General features: G+C 36.6%; 1 protein-coding gene across 10 annotated transcripts in view; it reads right to left on the reverse strand.

The window, feature by feature from the left end:
* Positions 1–13,121, reverse strand: part of Arhgef6 (Rac/Cdc42 guanine nucleotide exchange factor 6) — a 110,649-nt gene that overhangs the window by 40,511 nt on the left and 57,017 nt on the right. For 9 of the 10 annotated variants that reach the window (XM_047535718.1, XM_047535721.1, XM_047535720.1 and 6 more), the window contains 3 exons: positions 7,787–7,881; positions 4,431–4,526; positions 2,707–2,829 (listed from right to left, as the gene is read on the reverse strand). In XM_047535718.1, coding sequence (XP_047391674.1) covers positions 2,707–2,829; positions 4,431–4,526; positions 7,787–7,881 — 314 coding nt within the window. The remainder of the gene's footprint in view (positions 1–2,706; positions 2,830–4,430; positions 4,527–7,786; positions 7,882–13,121) is intronic. The other variant, XM_047535719.1, reaches the window with a different exon arrangement.

Consider the following 13,121-nt stretch of genomic DNA (forward strand, 5'->3'; position numbering starts at 1 on the left):
GAGAAGTTAGGAAAACTACCCCATTCACAATAACCTCAAAAAAAAGAAAACACTTGGGAATCAATCTAATGAAACAGGTGGAAGACCTCTACAATGAGATCTACAGAACACTAAAGAAAGAAATTAAAGAAAACCTTAGAAGATGGAAAGATCTCCCATGTTCTTGGATAGGCAGAATTAATATTGTCAAAATGGCCATACTACCAAAAGTGCTACACAGATTCAATGCAATTCCAATTAAAATCCCAATGATGTACCTTACAGAAATAGAGCAAGCAACCATTAAATTCATCTGGAAGAATAAGAAACCCAGAATAGCTAAAGCAATCCTTAGCAGGGGTATTGCAATACCAGACCTTCAACTATACTACAAAGCAATAGTAACAAAAACGGCATGGTATTGGCACCAAAATAGACAGGTAGATCAATGGTACAGAATAGAGGACATGGACACAAACCCAAATAATACAATTTTCTTATACTAGACAAAGGGGCCAAAAATATGCAATGGAGAAAAGATAGCCTCTTCAACAAATGGTGCTGGGAAAACTGGAAATCCATATGGAACAGAATGAAACTAAACCCCTATTTCTCACCCTGCACAACACTCAACTCAAAATGGATCAAGGACCTTGGAATCAGACCAGAGACCCTGCATCTTATAGAAGAAAAAGTAGGTCCAAATCTTCAACATGTCACCCTAGGATCAGACTTCCTCAACAGGACTCCCATAGCACAAGAAATAAAAGCAAGAATCAATAACTGGGATAGATTCAAACTAAAAAGCTTTCTCTCAGCAAAGAAAACTATCAGCAATGCAAAGAGAGAGCCTACAGAATGGGAGAAAATCTTTGCCACTCATATACTTCAGATAGAGCACTAATTTCCAGAATCTATAAAGAACTCAAAAAACTCTACACCAAGAATGCAAATAATCCAATCAACAAATGGGCTAAGGAAATGAACAGACACTTCACAGAAGAAGATCTACAAGCAATCAACAAACATATGAAAAAATGTTCAACATCTCTAGTAATAAGAGAAATGCAAATCAAAACCACCCTAAGATTCCATCTCACCCCAATTAGAATGGCGATTACCAAGAATACAAGCAACAATAGGTGTTGGCAAGGATGTGGGGAAAAAGGTACACTCATACATTGCTGGTGGGGCTGCAAATTAGTGCAGCCACTCTGGAAAGCAGTATGGAGATTCCTCAGAAAGCTTGGAATGGAACCACCATTTGACCCAGCTATCCCACTCCTTGGCCTATACCCAAAGGACTTAAAATCAGCATACTACAGAGATACAGTCACATCAATGTTCACTGCTGCTCAATTCAACATAGCCAGATTGTGGAACCAACCTAGGTGTCCTTCAATTGATGAATGGATAAAGAAACTGTGGCATATATTACTGTGGAATATTACTCTGCCATAAAGAATGATAAAATTATGGCATTTGCAGGCAAATGGATGAAATTGGAGAATATCATGCTAAGTGATATAAGCCAATCTCAAAAAACTAAAGGACGAATGATCTCGCTGATAAGCGGATGAGGACATATAATGGGGGGTGGAAGGGGTTAGCGTTAGGGTTAGGGTTAGGTTTAGGGTTAGGGTTAAGGAGGGTGGTAAGAATGTAGGAAGTAAGGACTGTATAGAGGGAAAAGAGGGGTGGGAGGGGTGGGGGGAAGGGAAAAATATAACAGAATGAATCAAACAACATTACCCTATATAAATTTATGATTACACAAATGGTATGCCTTGACTCCATGTACAAATAGAGAAACAACATGTATCCCATTTGTTTACAATAAAAAAAATAAAAATAAAAAAAATTTTAAAAAGAGACATGCAAATCAAAACTGCCCTAAGATTCTATCTCACCCCAATTAGAATGGTGATTATCAAGAATACAAGCAACAATAGGTGTTGGTGAGGATGTGGGGAAAAAGGTATACTCATACGTTGCTGGTGGGGTTGCAAATTAGTGCAGCTACTCTGGAAAGCAGTGTGGAGATTCCTTAGAAAACTTGGAATGCAACCACCATTTGACCCAGCTATCCCACTCCTTGGTTAATACCCAAAGGACTTAAAATCAGCATACTACAGAGATACAGCCACATCAATGTTTATAGCTGCTCAATTCACAATAGCAAGATTGTGGAAACAACCTAGATGTCCTTCAATTGATGAATGGATAAAGAAACTGTGGTATATATATATGTGGAATATTACTCAGCCATAAAGAATAATAAAATTATGGCATTTGCAGGCAAATGGATGAAACTGGAGAATATCATGCTAAGTGAGATAAGCCAATCTCAAAAAACCAAAGGATGAATGATCTCGCTAATAAGTGGATGATGACACATAATGGGGGGTGGGAGGGGGGCAAGAATGGAGGGAGGAGGGATTGTATAGAAGGAAAAGAATGGTGGGAGGGGTGGGGGGGAAGGAAAAAATAACAGAATGAATCAAACAACATTACCCTATGTAAATGTATGATTATACAAATGGTATGCCTCTACTCCATGTACAAACAGAAACAACATGTATCCCATTTGTTTACAATAAAAATAAATTAAAAAAAGAACATGTATAATCAAGAATTCAACTGCAGACCTTGGATTTCCAAAAGAGGTGGTCCTAAGAAAAGATCTTACTGCAAAACAACCTAGTTAAGATAATATTAACAATTTACCTGTGCTGGGTAAGCACGTTTACAGCTGATGGATGATTTGCACAATAAGCCAGATACATAGATTTAAAATGAGGCATGAGATTCAGCAGACAACCTCCTACTTTGTGTTGGTTTTCTGGAAACCTGTAAGCAAAACACGTGCAACACAAAATGTAAAATAGGAAAAGGAAGGTGAAGGAAGATGATTCCTGTTAAACTTGGCAGAATGTAAACCTTTTGACTGTTTTGCCAATTAAAAATGAAACTATATCAGAACTGTTTTATCCATGAAATGTAGGCTTTTGAGCACTGCTTTAAACTCTAACCATCAAACACAGCTATAATACCTATATCAGATGCTTATTTGGAATTAGTATGTAGGGTTATTTGTTCATTTCTAAGATGCTTATATTCAAATTTAGTTTGACACATTAAAAATACTCTTAACTGATTTATATGAAATTCAAGTACTGACAACAGTAATCAAAACCAAAAGTGACACACCAGAAAAGAATATGATATAGTCAGTCCTGTTGGCCTGGTGGTTGCTAGGCAGGGTGGCCTCAAGATTTTTTAAATTAATTTTTAAAATTACAAGTCATCTGTTTTTTGTTTGTAGAAAAATCAGAAGAGCAAGAGAAAGAAAAAATTACTCAAAATCACACCTTTCTATTATATCTACAATAACAATTTTGGCACATTCCATGGGCTTTTATATCTATGCATTTCTCCATAGAACAGTGAAGATCATGAATCTACTTTGCAAAACTGCCCTTATCACTTAGTTACCATCTTTCCATATCAATTATCTGGATCTCTACTGGCATTTGAAGTGGCTTCTCGGGTCTTTGTAGTTTAGGATCTTTCCATCTTTCTCCCTGGAAAACCCCCAAGCCTCAAAAAGCCAAAGAAAGAGGCAACCACCCCTATTTTATTTATAGAGATGAAAGCTACCAATGTCTCCAAGATAGGCTATTTGGAAAATTAATCTCGCAATAGAAATACATTGTCTGATGACTATGACTGTTAACTTTGTAGTATAAAGTTGAATACCTCAGCAACTAGCCATCAAATATGTTGTAGTTCATATAAAGATATAATTTTCTGGGGCTGGGGAGATAGCTCAGTTGGTAGAGTGCTCACCTCACAAGCACAAGGCCCTGGGTTCAATCCCCAGCTCCACAAAAAAAAAAAGATATAATTTTCTTTCCCCCACTTTCTATATGTTTCAGCACCTAATATAATAGATGCAACACTAGGAATGAGTAAAAGAGAGAAAATGGGCTGTGGGTGTAGCTCAGTGGTAGAGAGCATGCTTAGCATGCACAAGATCCCGGGTTCAATTGCCAGCACTAAAGAGCAAGAGAGAGCAAATGTGTGAAATAGGATAATCTGAATGACGTTTCCAAGTAATGTCCAATGTACCAAAGAAAATATTTACTCAATGTCGAAGGTGTCATCCATGGTCAATTAAGAACTTATGTATCTCTTACAGAGACTATAAGCAGTAAATTGATGTGCTTTTAAATTATAGTCAGAAATAATTTACCAAATGTAGAGCCCTGATACATATCTAGTGCTTTGATACTGCAAACAACACCACCTAGTGCATTTTCTCTGTATTGTTACTTTGTTCTGGGACAATGTATCTATGCATAAATATAAAAGCACTCTTAACTAAGGCAACAGTTAAGACAAGAACAACTCAATGTTCCTGTCCATCCTAACAAATATGCCACACTTACTTTGAACATTCTTCCAAGGCTTGACAGAGTGTCTGTTGAAATGTACATACTTCCTCAAAGTTTCCCAGTAAAGATGTAAACTCCACAGTACTCAGACTGAAAAAAAATAAGCATGGAGAGTCAGTTAACAGAATTTAAGGATGTTGTTAGATATCTATCTATAGTTAGCAGAGGGATTGCTAACATCCAGCAAATAGAAGGGAAGCAATTCCTGTATTTTAACTGTTGCTTCTTAATTTCCACCAAATCTATGGTCTTGGGCAACTTTTTAAATTTCTTTCTTTGGTTTCCCTTTTCTATAATAATAATCCTAAACAAGATGAGTGATAATATGGGGCATTTATAGTTTATAAATCCATGAGGAAAATCAATAACAAGTGCATAAAATCTATGTATTCTAAATAGATAACATACATTAGGACTGGGAATAAACGTAAAAACTTTTCTGTACCATCTTCTAGAGGAACTGGAAAAATAATTGAAATACATATGCTCAAATAATGCACAGGAAAAAATAGCAAATCATCATTCTCCTGAACTAAAATGCTCATAAATCAACTAAAGGAAATCTTTATGAAAGGAAGTAAGAGGAAGAAAATAGTACTGATGTTTATTTGTTCATTTTTGGAATGGAGTGGAGTCAAATAAAGGCAAACTGAATAATTTTACCTAGGGCCTCTGTATGAAGAATGTACTTGTCCAGTTTTCCCTTACCAAATAGTAAGTGATAATAAGAACAAGATTCAACTCAAATACAGTGATGGACACTTATGCAAGTTTTTAACAAATAAGAACTCATTTTAATAACCTTATAATAACTCTTTGCGGTCGGTACTACTGCTGTATCCATTTTACAGGTAAGACAATCCAGGCCCAGAGAGGTTAAGCACATCACCCAGAGTCACAAAGCCAATGAATTACAAAGACAGAAATTGAACCAAAACAACCTAGCTCCACAGTCCATGCTCCCAACCACTTCTGAAGAGAAAAATTTCCCAAGATTTTCTCAAAAGGTTAGTGTTTACCACTTGTTCTTTCTCCTTAAGAATAAAATGATCTTCAGAGAGTATTTCCAAGAGAATATTTTTGCTGACTAATAAAAAAATGGGAAGACCCAAACAAACATCTCCAGTAACCCCTAGAGTATAAAAAACTTCCTGTTCCTTTGCTATAGTGCCCTCCTGAACCACAAGCTGAAAAACTCTGGTGATGGGTGTCAAAAATGAAACTGTTAGCAGTCAGCTCCCCTGCCTGCTGCTTTGTAGCAGCAATGACCTGAGGCAGGCCCTTACTTAAGCCTGACTGGGAGCTTCTCTGGCACCTTCAGGATCAGGTGATAAACAGTCTGCTTTTCTGAGATCACTTGGAGCTGACTAGATAGTCAGAACTAATGGAAACTTACTATAACTACATTCCGAATATATTTAGGAACAATGCAGGTCTGACTCAGGTCTCTCACCTCCTCTGCCCTGGCTCTGGGCCTATCTTTTCCTCTCACTCGTTCTTGATTGCTAATCAGTCTCTTCCTATTTGAAATCTTACCATCTCCCCTCCCAAGTTTATCACTTCAATTTCCCTCTCCTCTGCTTGTCACCTGCAGAAAACCAACAACATATTTCACCTGCTGTCAAGAGACATGGTGGATCCAGCCTGGTCTCTTACTGTCTGTGTATAGGCAAGGCAGGAAACCTCTCTGGGCTTCAGTCTTTCTTTTTAACTCTATTCAATAGAGATAGTAATTTCTCCCAGAGCATTAGACCCTGAGGTTCCATCCAAATGTAAGAGCTATGATTCACAGCAAACTTCATATTTCATATAGCAATAACAACCAAAAACAACGTTGTTGATCATGTTCAAACTCTTCCCACAAAGGAATACACAATCCTTTCATACTGAAGAAAGATTCCTATAATGCAATGAGAATAACTAAGTTAGAAATTCGGCAAGACATACCTAAGCAAACATGATTTGGAAAAAGGAAGACAAATAGTGAAAAATATGAAACTCATTTAAGTTGATAGTAGGCAACTGTCTAGCAAAAGTAAGTTCAAGGTCTAGGCAAGGAAACTTAGTGAGACCCTGCCTCAAAAAAAAAAAAAAAAGACAAAAACAAAAACAAAAAAGGGGCATTCCTGGGTTCAATCCCTAATACCAAAAAATAAATAAAATAGAAATCAGGTTTTTTGGAGGTAAAAAGGGAGACTTCTGTCCTCCATTCCTTGGATTGATTGCTAAATTCTCTATTTTACTTATACGTCATGATCTCTAATGATGTGTAATCAATTAGAATTACACAAATAAATGCAGTTAGCCTCTATTTGTTAAATATGTTGTGCCTAGAAGCATAAAAAATTAAATGGTCCAAAGTTTTCTTTCATGAAAGCTAAGTTTTCATTTCTGGCCTTTGACAATCACTTCAGATTTCTAACACCAAAATAAGGTTCGAACATTTTGTTTTAAAGAACACTTTGATATCTCATTATCATTCCCATGTGCTCAGCGAAATACTGGCTTGAATTGTCCTTCTGAACATCCACAAAGTGCTATACTCATTCCACTCTCACAGCTTAGGAAAGAGATTCTGCCCTGGCAACGAAGTATCAATTGTACAAAAGAATTTCCAGTTTATGCGCTTTCTAAATAAAAGCACCAGGAAGTCCTTTGCAGGTAAAATAAGACATGCCACTTTAAAAATGTACTAGACACATGGAAACTAAAAAACATTTTTAGAAGTTCATCTCACAGGTAGAAAGAGTAAAATGATGATTACCAGAACCTGGCAAGGGCGTGAGGAAGGAGGCATGGGAAGAGGATGGTTAACAGGTACAACTGGATAAGAGGAATAACTTCTAATATTCTATAGCACTGTAGGGTAACATGGTTGATAAAAATTAACTGTATATTTCAAAATAACTGGTAGAAAGGCTATTGAATGTTCCCGACACAAAGAAATCATAAATGTTCAGGGTGCTGAATATACCAATCTACTGAATCTGATCGTTACATATATGTATTGAAACTTCATACTGTATCTCATAAATATGTACAATTATTATTTGTCAATTAAGATGTAAGTTTTTAAAAAAGTTAAATGAGGAAGATGCAAAAATATACAAGATAAAAAATAACAGGCAGAAATTCAGATCTTCTCATTCCTTCTACAGAAAGCAAGCCAAGCTCTCCAAAACCAACATCTTGCATAATTTCTGTTGCCCTGACCATGTTCTTGGCAACCTGTGATCTGTGGAAATTCTTCTAAAGGGCAAAATCAATTATTCAGTGACATAAGAGTAATGACTCCATATGCTGACATTATCTTTCTTTATTTAGCAAGGGGTTTAAAAGGAAAATCTTACTTGTTATTGGATTGCAAGGGTCTTAAGTAAGTAACAAGAAGAGACTGAAGTTCTTTAGCATATTCTCTTTCAGTGTCCAAGATGTTCTGTAACACCTACGGAGAAACAAAGGTTAAGGTATTATAATTGTAAAGAGAGTCCAAGGTCAAATACAGCTTTAGATCTTTTAGCCAAATTACTAGCAAAAACAAAAGGCTTTATTTATTTAGGTTGGCACTGCAAGTAAGGAGCACAAAATCTGAATGCGCTTCATTTTGATATAGCAAAGTACTCTAATTTCCAACAACAGGTTACATTGCACAACTAATTCAAACACAATTTTTCAGTCACCCATATTTGGAGGAGCCTTGCCATTTACATGTCCAAAATGCTTTTGTGTGTGAATAATTTGATCCTCAGGAAAGAGCACAGTTAGTTAAATAAGGATTATTATCCCCATTTTATGGATGAGAAAATTGAGACCAGTTACTTTAAAACATAGAGATTCAATGTCAAGATAATTCAAGGATAACTGTGATGCCAAGTATCACAAAGTATGGGAAGGGGGAATATAATTCAGTGGCAGAGCACTTGCCTTGCATATGTGGTGCCCTGGGTTCCATCTTCATCACCAAACACACACACACAAATCACCTTTTTTTTTTTTTTTTGGTACCAAGGATTGAACTGAGGGGTGCTTAACCACTGAGCCATGTCCCAAGCCCTTTTCAATATTTTGTTTAGAGACAGGGTGTCACTGAGTTGCTTAGAGCCTTGCTAAGTTGCTGAGGCTGGCTTTGAATATGCAATCCTCCTGCCTCAGCCTCCCGAGCCACTGGGATTATAACAGGCAAGCACCACCTTGCCCAGCAATCACCAAATATTTTTTATGTTAGGTTTCTGATAAGTCCTTCTGAGAACAAAATATGAAGATAAGAGGAATTTTTAGGAAGGATTAAAATGGACCTTTTCATAAAGATAAAAGGTGATAGTATGAATAATTCAAAAAAAGAAGTCTGAATTTTGAGAAATTTAACAAGGGAAATAATATAGTACCTATCAGGGTTATATGTTACACAAAATCCTACAGGAAAAACAACCAATGTATGGGTCCACAATTTCTCTTTCCCACAACTTCTAGTGTCATGCCTCATTTCCTAGCCCCTTAGGAGGTACAATTTTCATTTCAAGTTTATACATGAACAGGATAATATTTTGGTTTGTACTTTATACCTTCTAATTCATTCAACAAAAATTTAGTAAGTGCCTCCTCTATGACAATTTCTGTGCTGCCCATGGGGAGTTTCCATTCTATTTGCAGAAGGAGACATTAGAAAGGAGATTACAAGACAGAGTGAGATGTTCTTAGCTAGGAGAAGCACATCAGTCTGCCAGAATGCCAGACATATACAGTTGGCTGTCCGCATCTGTGGGTTTCATATCCACTGGGTTCTGTATCCACAGGGTTCCACATCCATGGAACTCAATCAAGCACAGACTGAAAATATTTTTTTTAAATTGTGTCCATACTGGACATGTATAAAATTTTTTCCTGTCATTAAATAATACAGCATGACAACTATTGACACAACATTCACATTTTATTAGGTATTATAAGTAGCCTAGAAACTATTTAACGTATACAGGAGAATGTGCACAGTTATATGCAAATATTATGTGTGCCCTTTTATATAAGGGACACAACATTCACAGATTTTGTTTTTGGGTAGGGGGGTCCTGGAACCAATTCCCTGCAGATAGCAAAGAGTGGCTATACTCACAAGACAATGCATGATGATCTGCTTTTGAAAGATGGAATGGCCCAAGCAAGTAGAGGCCCAGGTATTGATGGGCTTTCTAGGAAACAACTGGACTGGAGGATGGTAATCTTGACTCTGCTGCTGACTGACAGGTTACTTCAGTTTTAATGCTTAACTCACCTCATCTCAGATTATGACCTTTCAGCTACCTCAGGGACCATTGTGAAGAAGTAGTGAGGTACTATACAGGTAAGTGCTGGATGAGTGGAAAATAGTCTGACAATTGAAGAGGTTTAAAAGGTTTTTCTCAATAGCAGCATCACTAACATTTCAGACCAGATAATCCCTGTGTTGTGAGAAGATGCCCTGTGCATCATGGGATGTTTAGCAGCATCCCTGGCCTCTACCCACTAGATTCCAGGTTGTCCTACCCCATATCCCACTTATAACAAGTAAAAATGTGTCCAGATAGTGCCAAGTGTCATCTAAAAGGCAATACTGCTGGTTAAGAATCACTGACTTAGAAGGCCATGGGATAGCTTCAAAAGCTAGAGGTTAAGTTGTAACCCCCACCCAGTCACTCTTGTCTACTTTCAGTTCCTTTATTTCTCAGGAACTATTCTCTAAAAATGTAAATACAGGGGTCTGAAAGTACTGATATTCTCCGAGGTTAATCCATTGATGGGAAAGAAACGTTATCCCCTATAGATAATGTAAGCACAACAAAGGACCTTAGAAAATTTGGAATGAATGAAAATGAAACACAGCATACAAAAATTTAGGGAATACAGTTAAAGTAGTGCTTACAGCTGTAAAGAGCTATATTAAAAAGGAAGAAAGATGATTTCTGATTTCCAGTCCAGCACATAAGGAGCTTGGATGTTGTTATTCCATTCTAACAAGAAGTAAATAGCCAGACAAAACAAAAAACAGCAAACATATTTTTCTTAAATCTGTCAGAAAAGTGAGGTCATAAGAGCACTGCTACTCCAAAAGGTTGAGAGACAGCTGATAAGGAGAATTATAATTTATCAGAGCAGAGACCCACAATTAGAAGCCTCCATGGGAATCAGGACCAGGGCAGGAAAACCTGAAGCTTTAATTGACAAGATTGCTAGGGGCTCAGTATGGATACATCTGAGAATTGACAACTCCAGGGTGGTCAGTATTAAGGGAATACATCCACACTTCTTTGAATTTTATCTCCAGAAGCCCTACCAGTTGTACCAGTGAAGAACAGAGGAAATATCCTCATGCTTTATACAGGAGGAGGGGGAAAGTAGTCATTTTGAACAACATGAGAACATTCTGTTCTTTAAATATCCTTCCTTCAGGAGAAACTACCAGCACACAAGTTATTGGAGGTTCATGAGAGCTTAACAGACATGGGGAAGTAAAATGCTCAACTCCAACCATCTTCTAGCCTTCAGAATGGAAGAAGGGAAAACACCCTCCTCCACTGCACCTCTCTAGCCATCCTGTCCCACCTAAGAGTGGGAACTGAGAAGTACTGAAGAAGTTTACAGTACAGTGGCATTACAAAAAGTTTACCATGCACATAACAGGAATACCAAAAATAAAGGAAAGCAAGAAATGAATAGAAGAAATATTTAAAACAACAATGGCTGAGAATTTCCCCAAAATTCACGTCAGACACCAAACGACAGATCCAGGAAGCTCAGCAAACAACAAGCAGAATAAATGCAAAAAATCTAGGCATATAATATTCAGACTCCAGAAAATCAAAAACAAAAACAAAATCTTTGAAGAAGATGGAGGAACCAAGTAGCTTACCTATTCAGGAGATCAGATAACAGATACATTTGACTTCTCAGAAACCATGCAAGAAAGAAAAGTGTGCAATAAACGATTTAAAATGTTGAGAAAAAAACACCAACCTTGAATTCTTTACCTTGTGAAACTATTATTCAAAAGCAAAGGAAAACTAAGACTTCCTTAGACAAACAAAAACTGTCAGCACTAAGCCTAATTTGCAAGAAATGTTAAAAGAAGTTCTTCAGAGAGAAGGAAAATGATATATATAGATCAGAAACCTGGATGTACATAAATAAACAAGAGAAGAACAGAAAAGGACTAAGTGAAGACAAAATAGAAACTTCCATTTTTTTTCTCATTCTTAATTTACCTAAGAGACAATAATTTATTCAAAACAGCAATGATGTATTTCATTATGTGTGTATACGTATACACTTAGGTATGCTTATGTCTAAGTGAAATGAATGACATCAATGCTGAAACAAAGAAATTATTATAAGGTACTTGTACTACTGCATACCTTGTATAATGCTATTTGAAAATGAACTTGGATTGGTTGTTAATGTATATTGTAAACTCTAGGGAAATCACTAAAAACAGTTTTAAAACATTATTATGATTGATATGCTGAGAAAATGAAATCCTATAAAATGCTAAATAAAAACAATAAGAAACAGAAAAAAGTAGAAGACAAAAACAGAATAACAACAAGGGCAACAAGCTGGGCGCTCCTGTAATCCCAGTGGCTCAGGAGGTTGAGGAAAGAGGATCCCAAATTCGAAGTCGGCCTCAGTAACTAAGCGAGGTCCTAAGCAATTTAGCAAGACCCTCTCTCAAGATAAAAAATAAAAAGGGCTGGGGATGTGGCTTGGTGGTTCAATCCCCAGTACAAAAAAGAAAAGAATAAACAAGGGCAACAAACAGAAAGCGGCAACAAATATGGTAGGTATTCAACTATATTGATGGCTATTTTAAGTGTCAATGGATTAAATATACAAATTAAGAGAGATATTTTCAAAATTGATAAAAAAAAACCAAGGCCCAAACATGCTATTTACAAGAAATGCAATTTAAATATAAAACATACATAAATGAAAGGGAATAAAGAAAGAGAGATCATTGTTAACACTAATGAAAAGAAAGTTTGATGACAGGTACAGTGGTACACACCTATAATCTCAGTAACTCAGGAGGCTGAGGTAGGAGGATCATGAATTCAAAGCCAGCCTCAGCAACTTAGTGAGGCCCTAAGCAATGTAATGAGAACCTGTCTCTAAAGAAAGAACAAAAATGGCCAGGGATGTGGCTCAGTGGTTTAGCACCTCTATGTTCAAATCCCTGATTCAGAAAAAGAAAAAGAAAAAAGAAAGCTGAAATTACTAAATGATAGAAGCTAATCTGTGAATCCTACACACTGTATAATTCCAACTATATGATATTCAGGAAAAAACAAAACTATGAATATTGTAAAAAAAAAAATTGGTGGTTGCCAGGAGATAAGGGTTGTAGAGAAGGATGAACAGGCAAAACACAGAGGATTTTTAAGGTAGTGAAATTATTCAGTATAATTCTACAATGTTGGATAAAAGTCATTATATGTGTTATGTATAATGTCTGTCAAAACCCTTATGCTGTGCAGACCAAAAATGAACCCTGATGTAAACATGGACTTTGAATGATAATGATGGGTCATTTCAGGTTAATTGATTGTAGTAAATGCATCACTGGGGTGCAGGATGTTGATAATAGGGAAGGTTATGCTTTATGGGAATTCCCTGTACTTTCCATTCAATTTTGCTGTGAACCTAAAACCACTCTAA

The sequence above is a fragment of the Sciurus carolinensis genome, chromosome X (assembly GCF_902686445.1).
Source record: "Sciurus carolinensis chromosome X, mSciCar1.2, whole genome shotgun sequence".
Classification (NCBI taxonomy): Eukaryota; Metazoa; Chordata; class Mammalia; order Rodentia; family Sciuridae; genus Sciurus; species Sciurus carolinensis.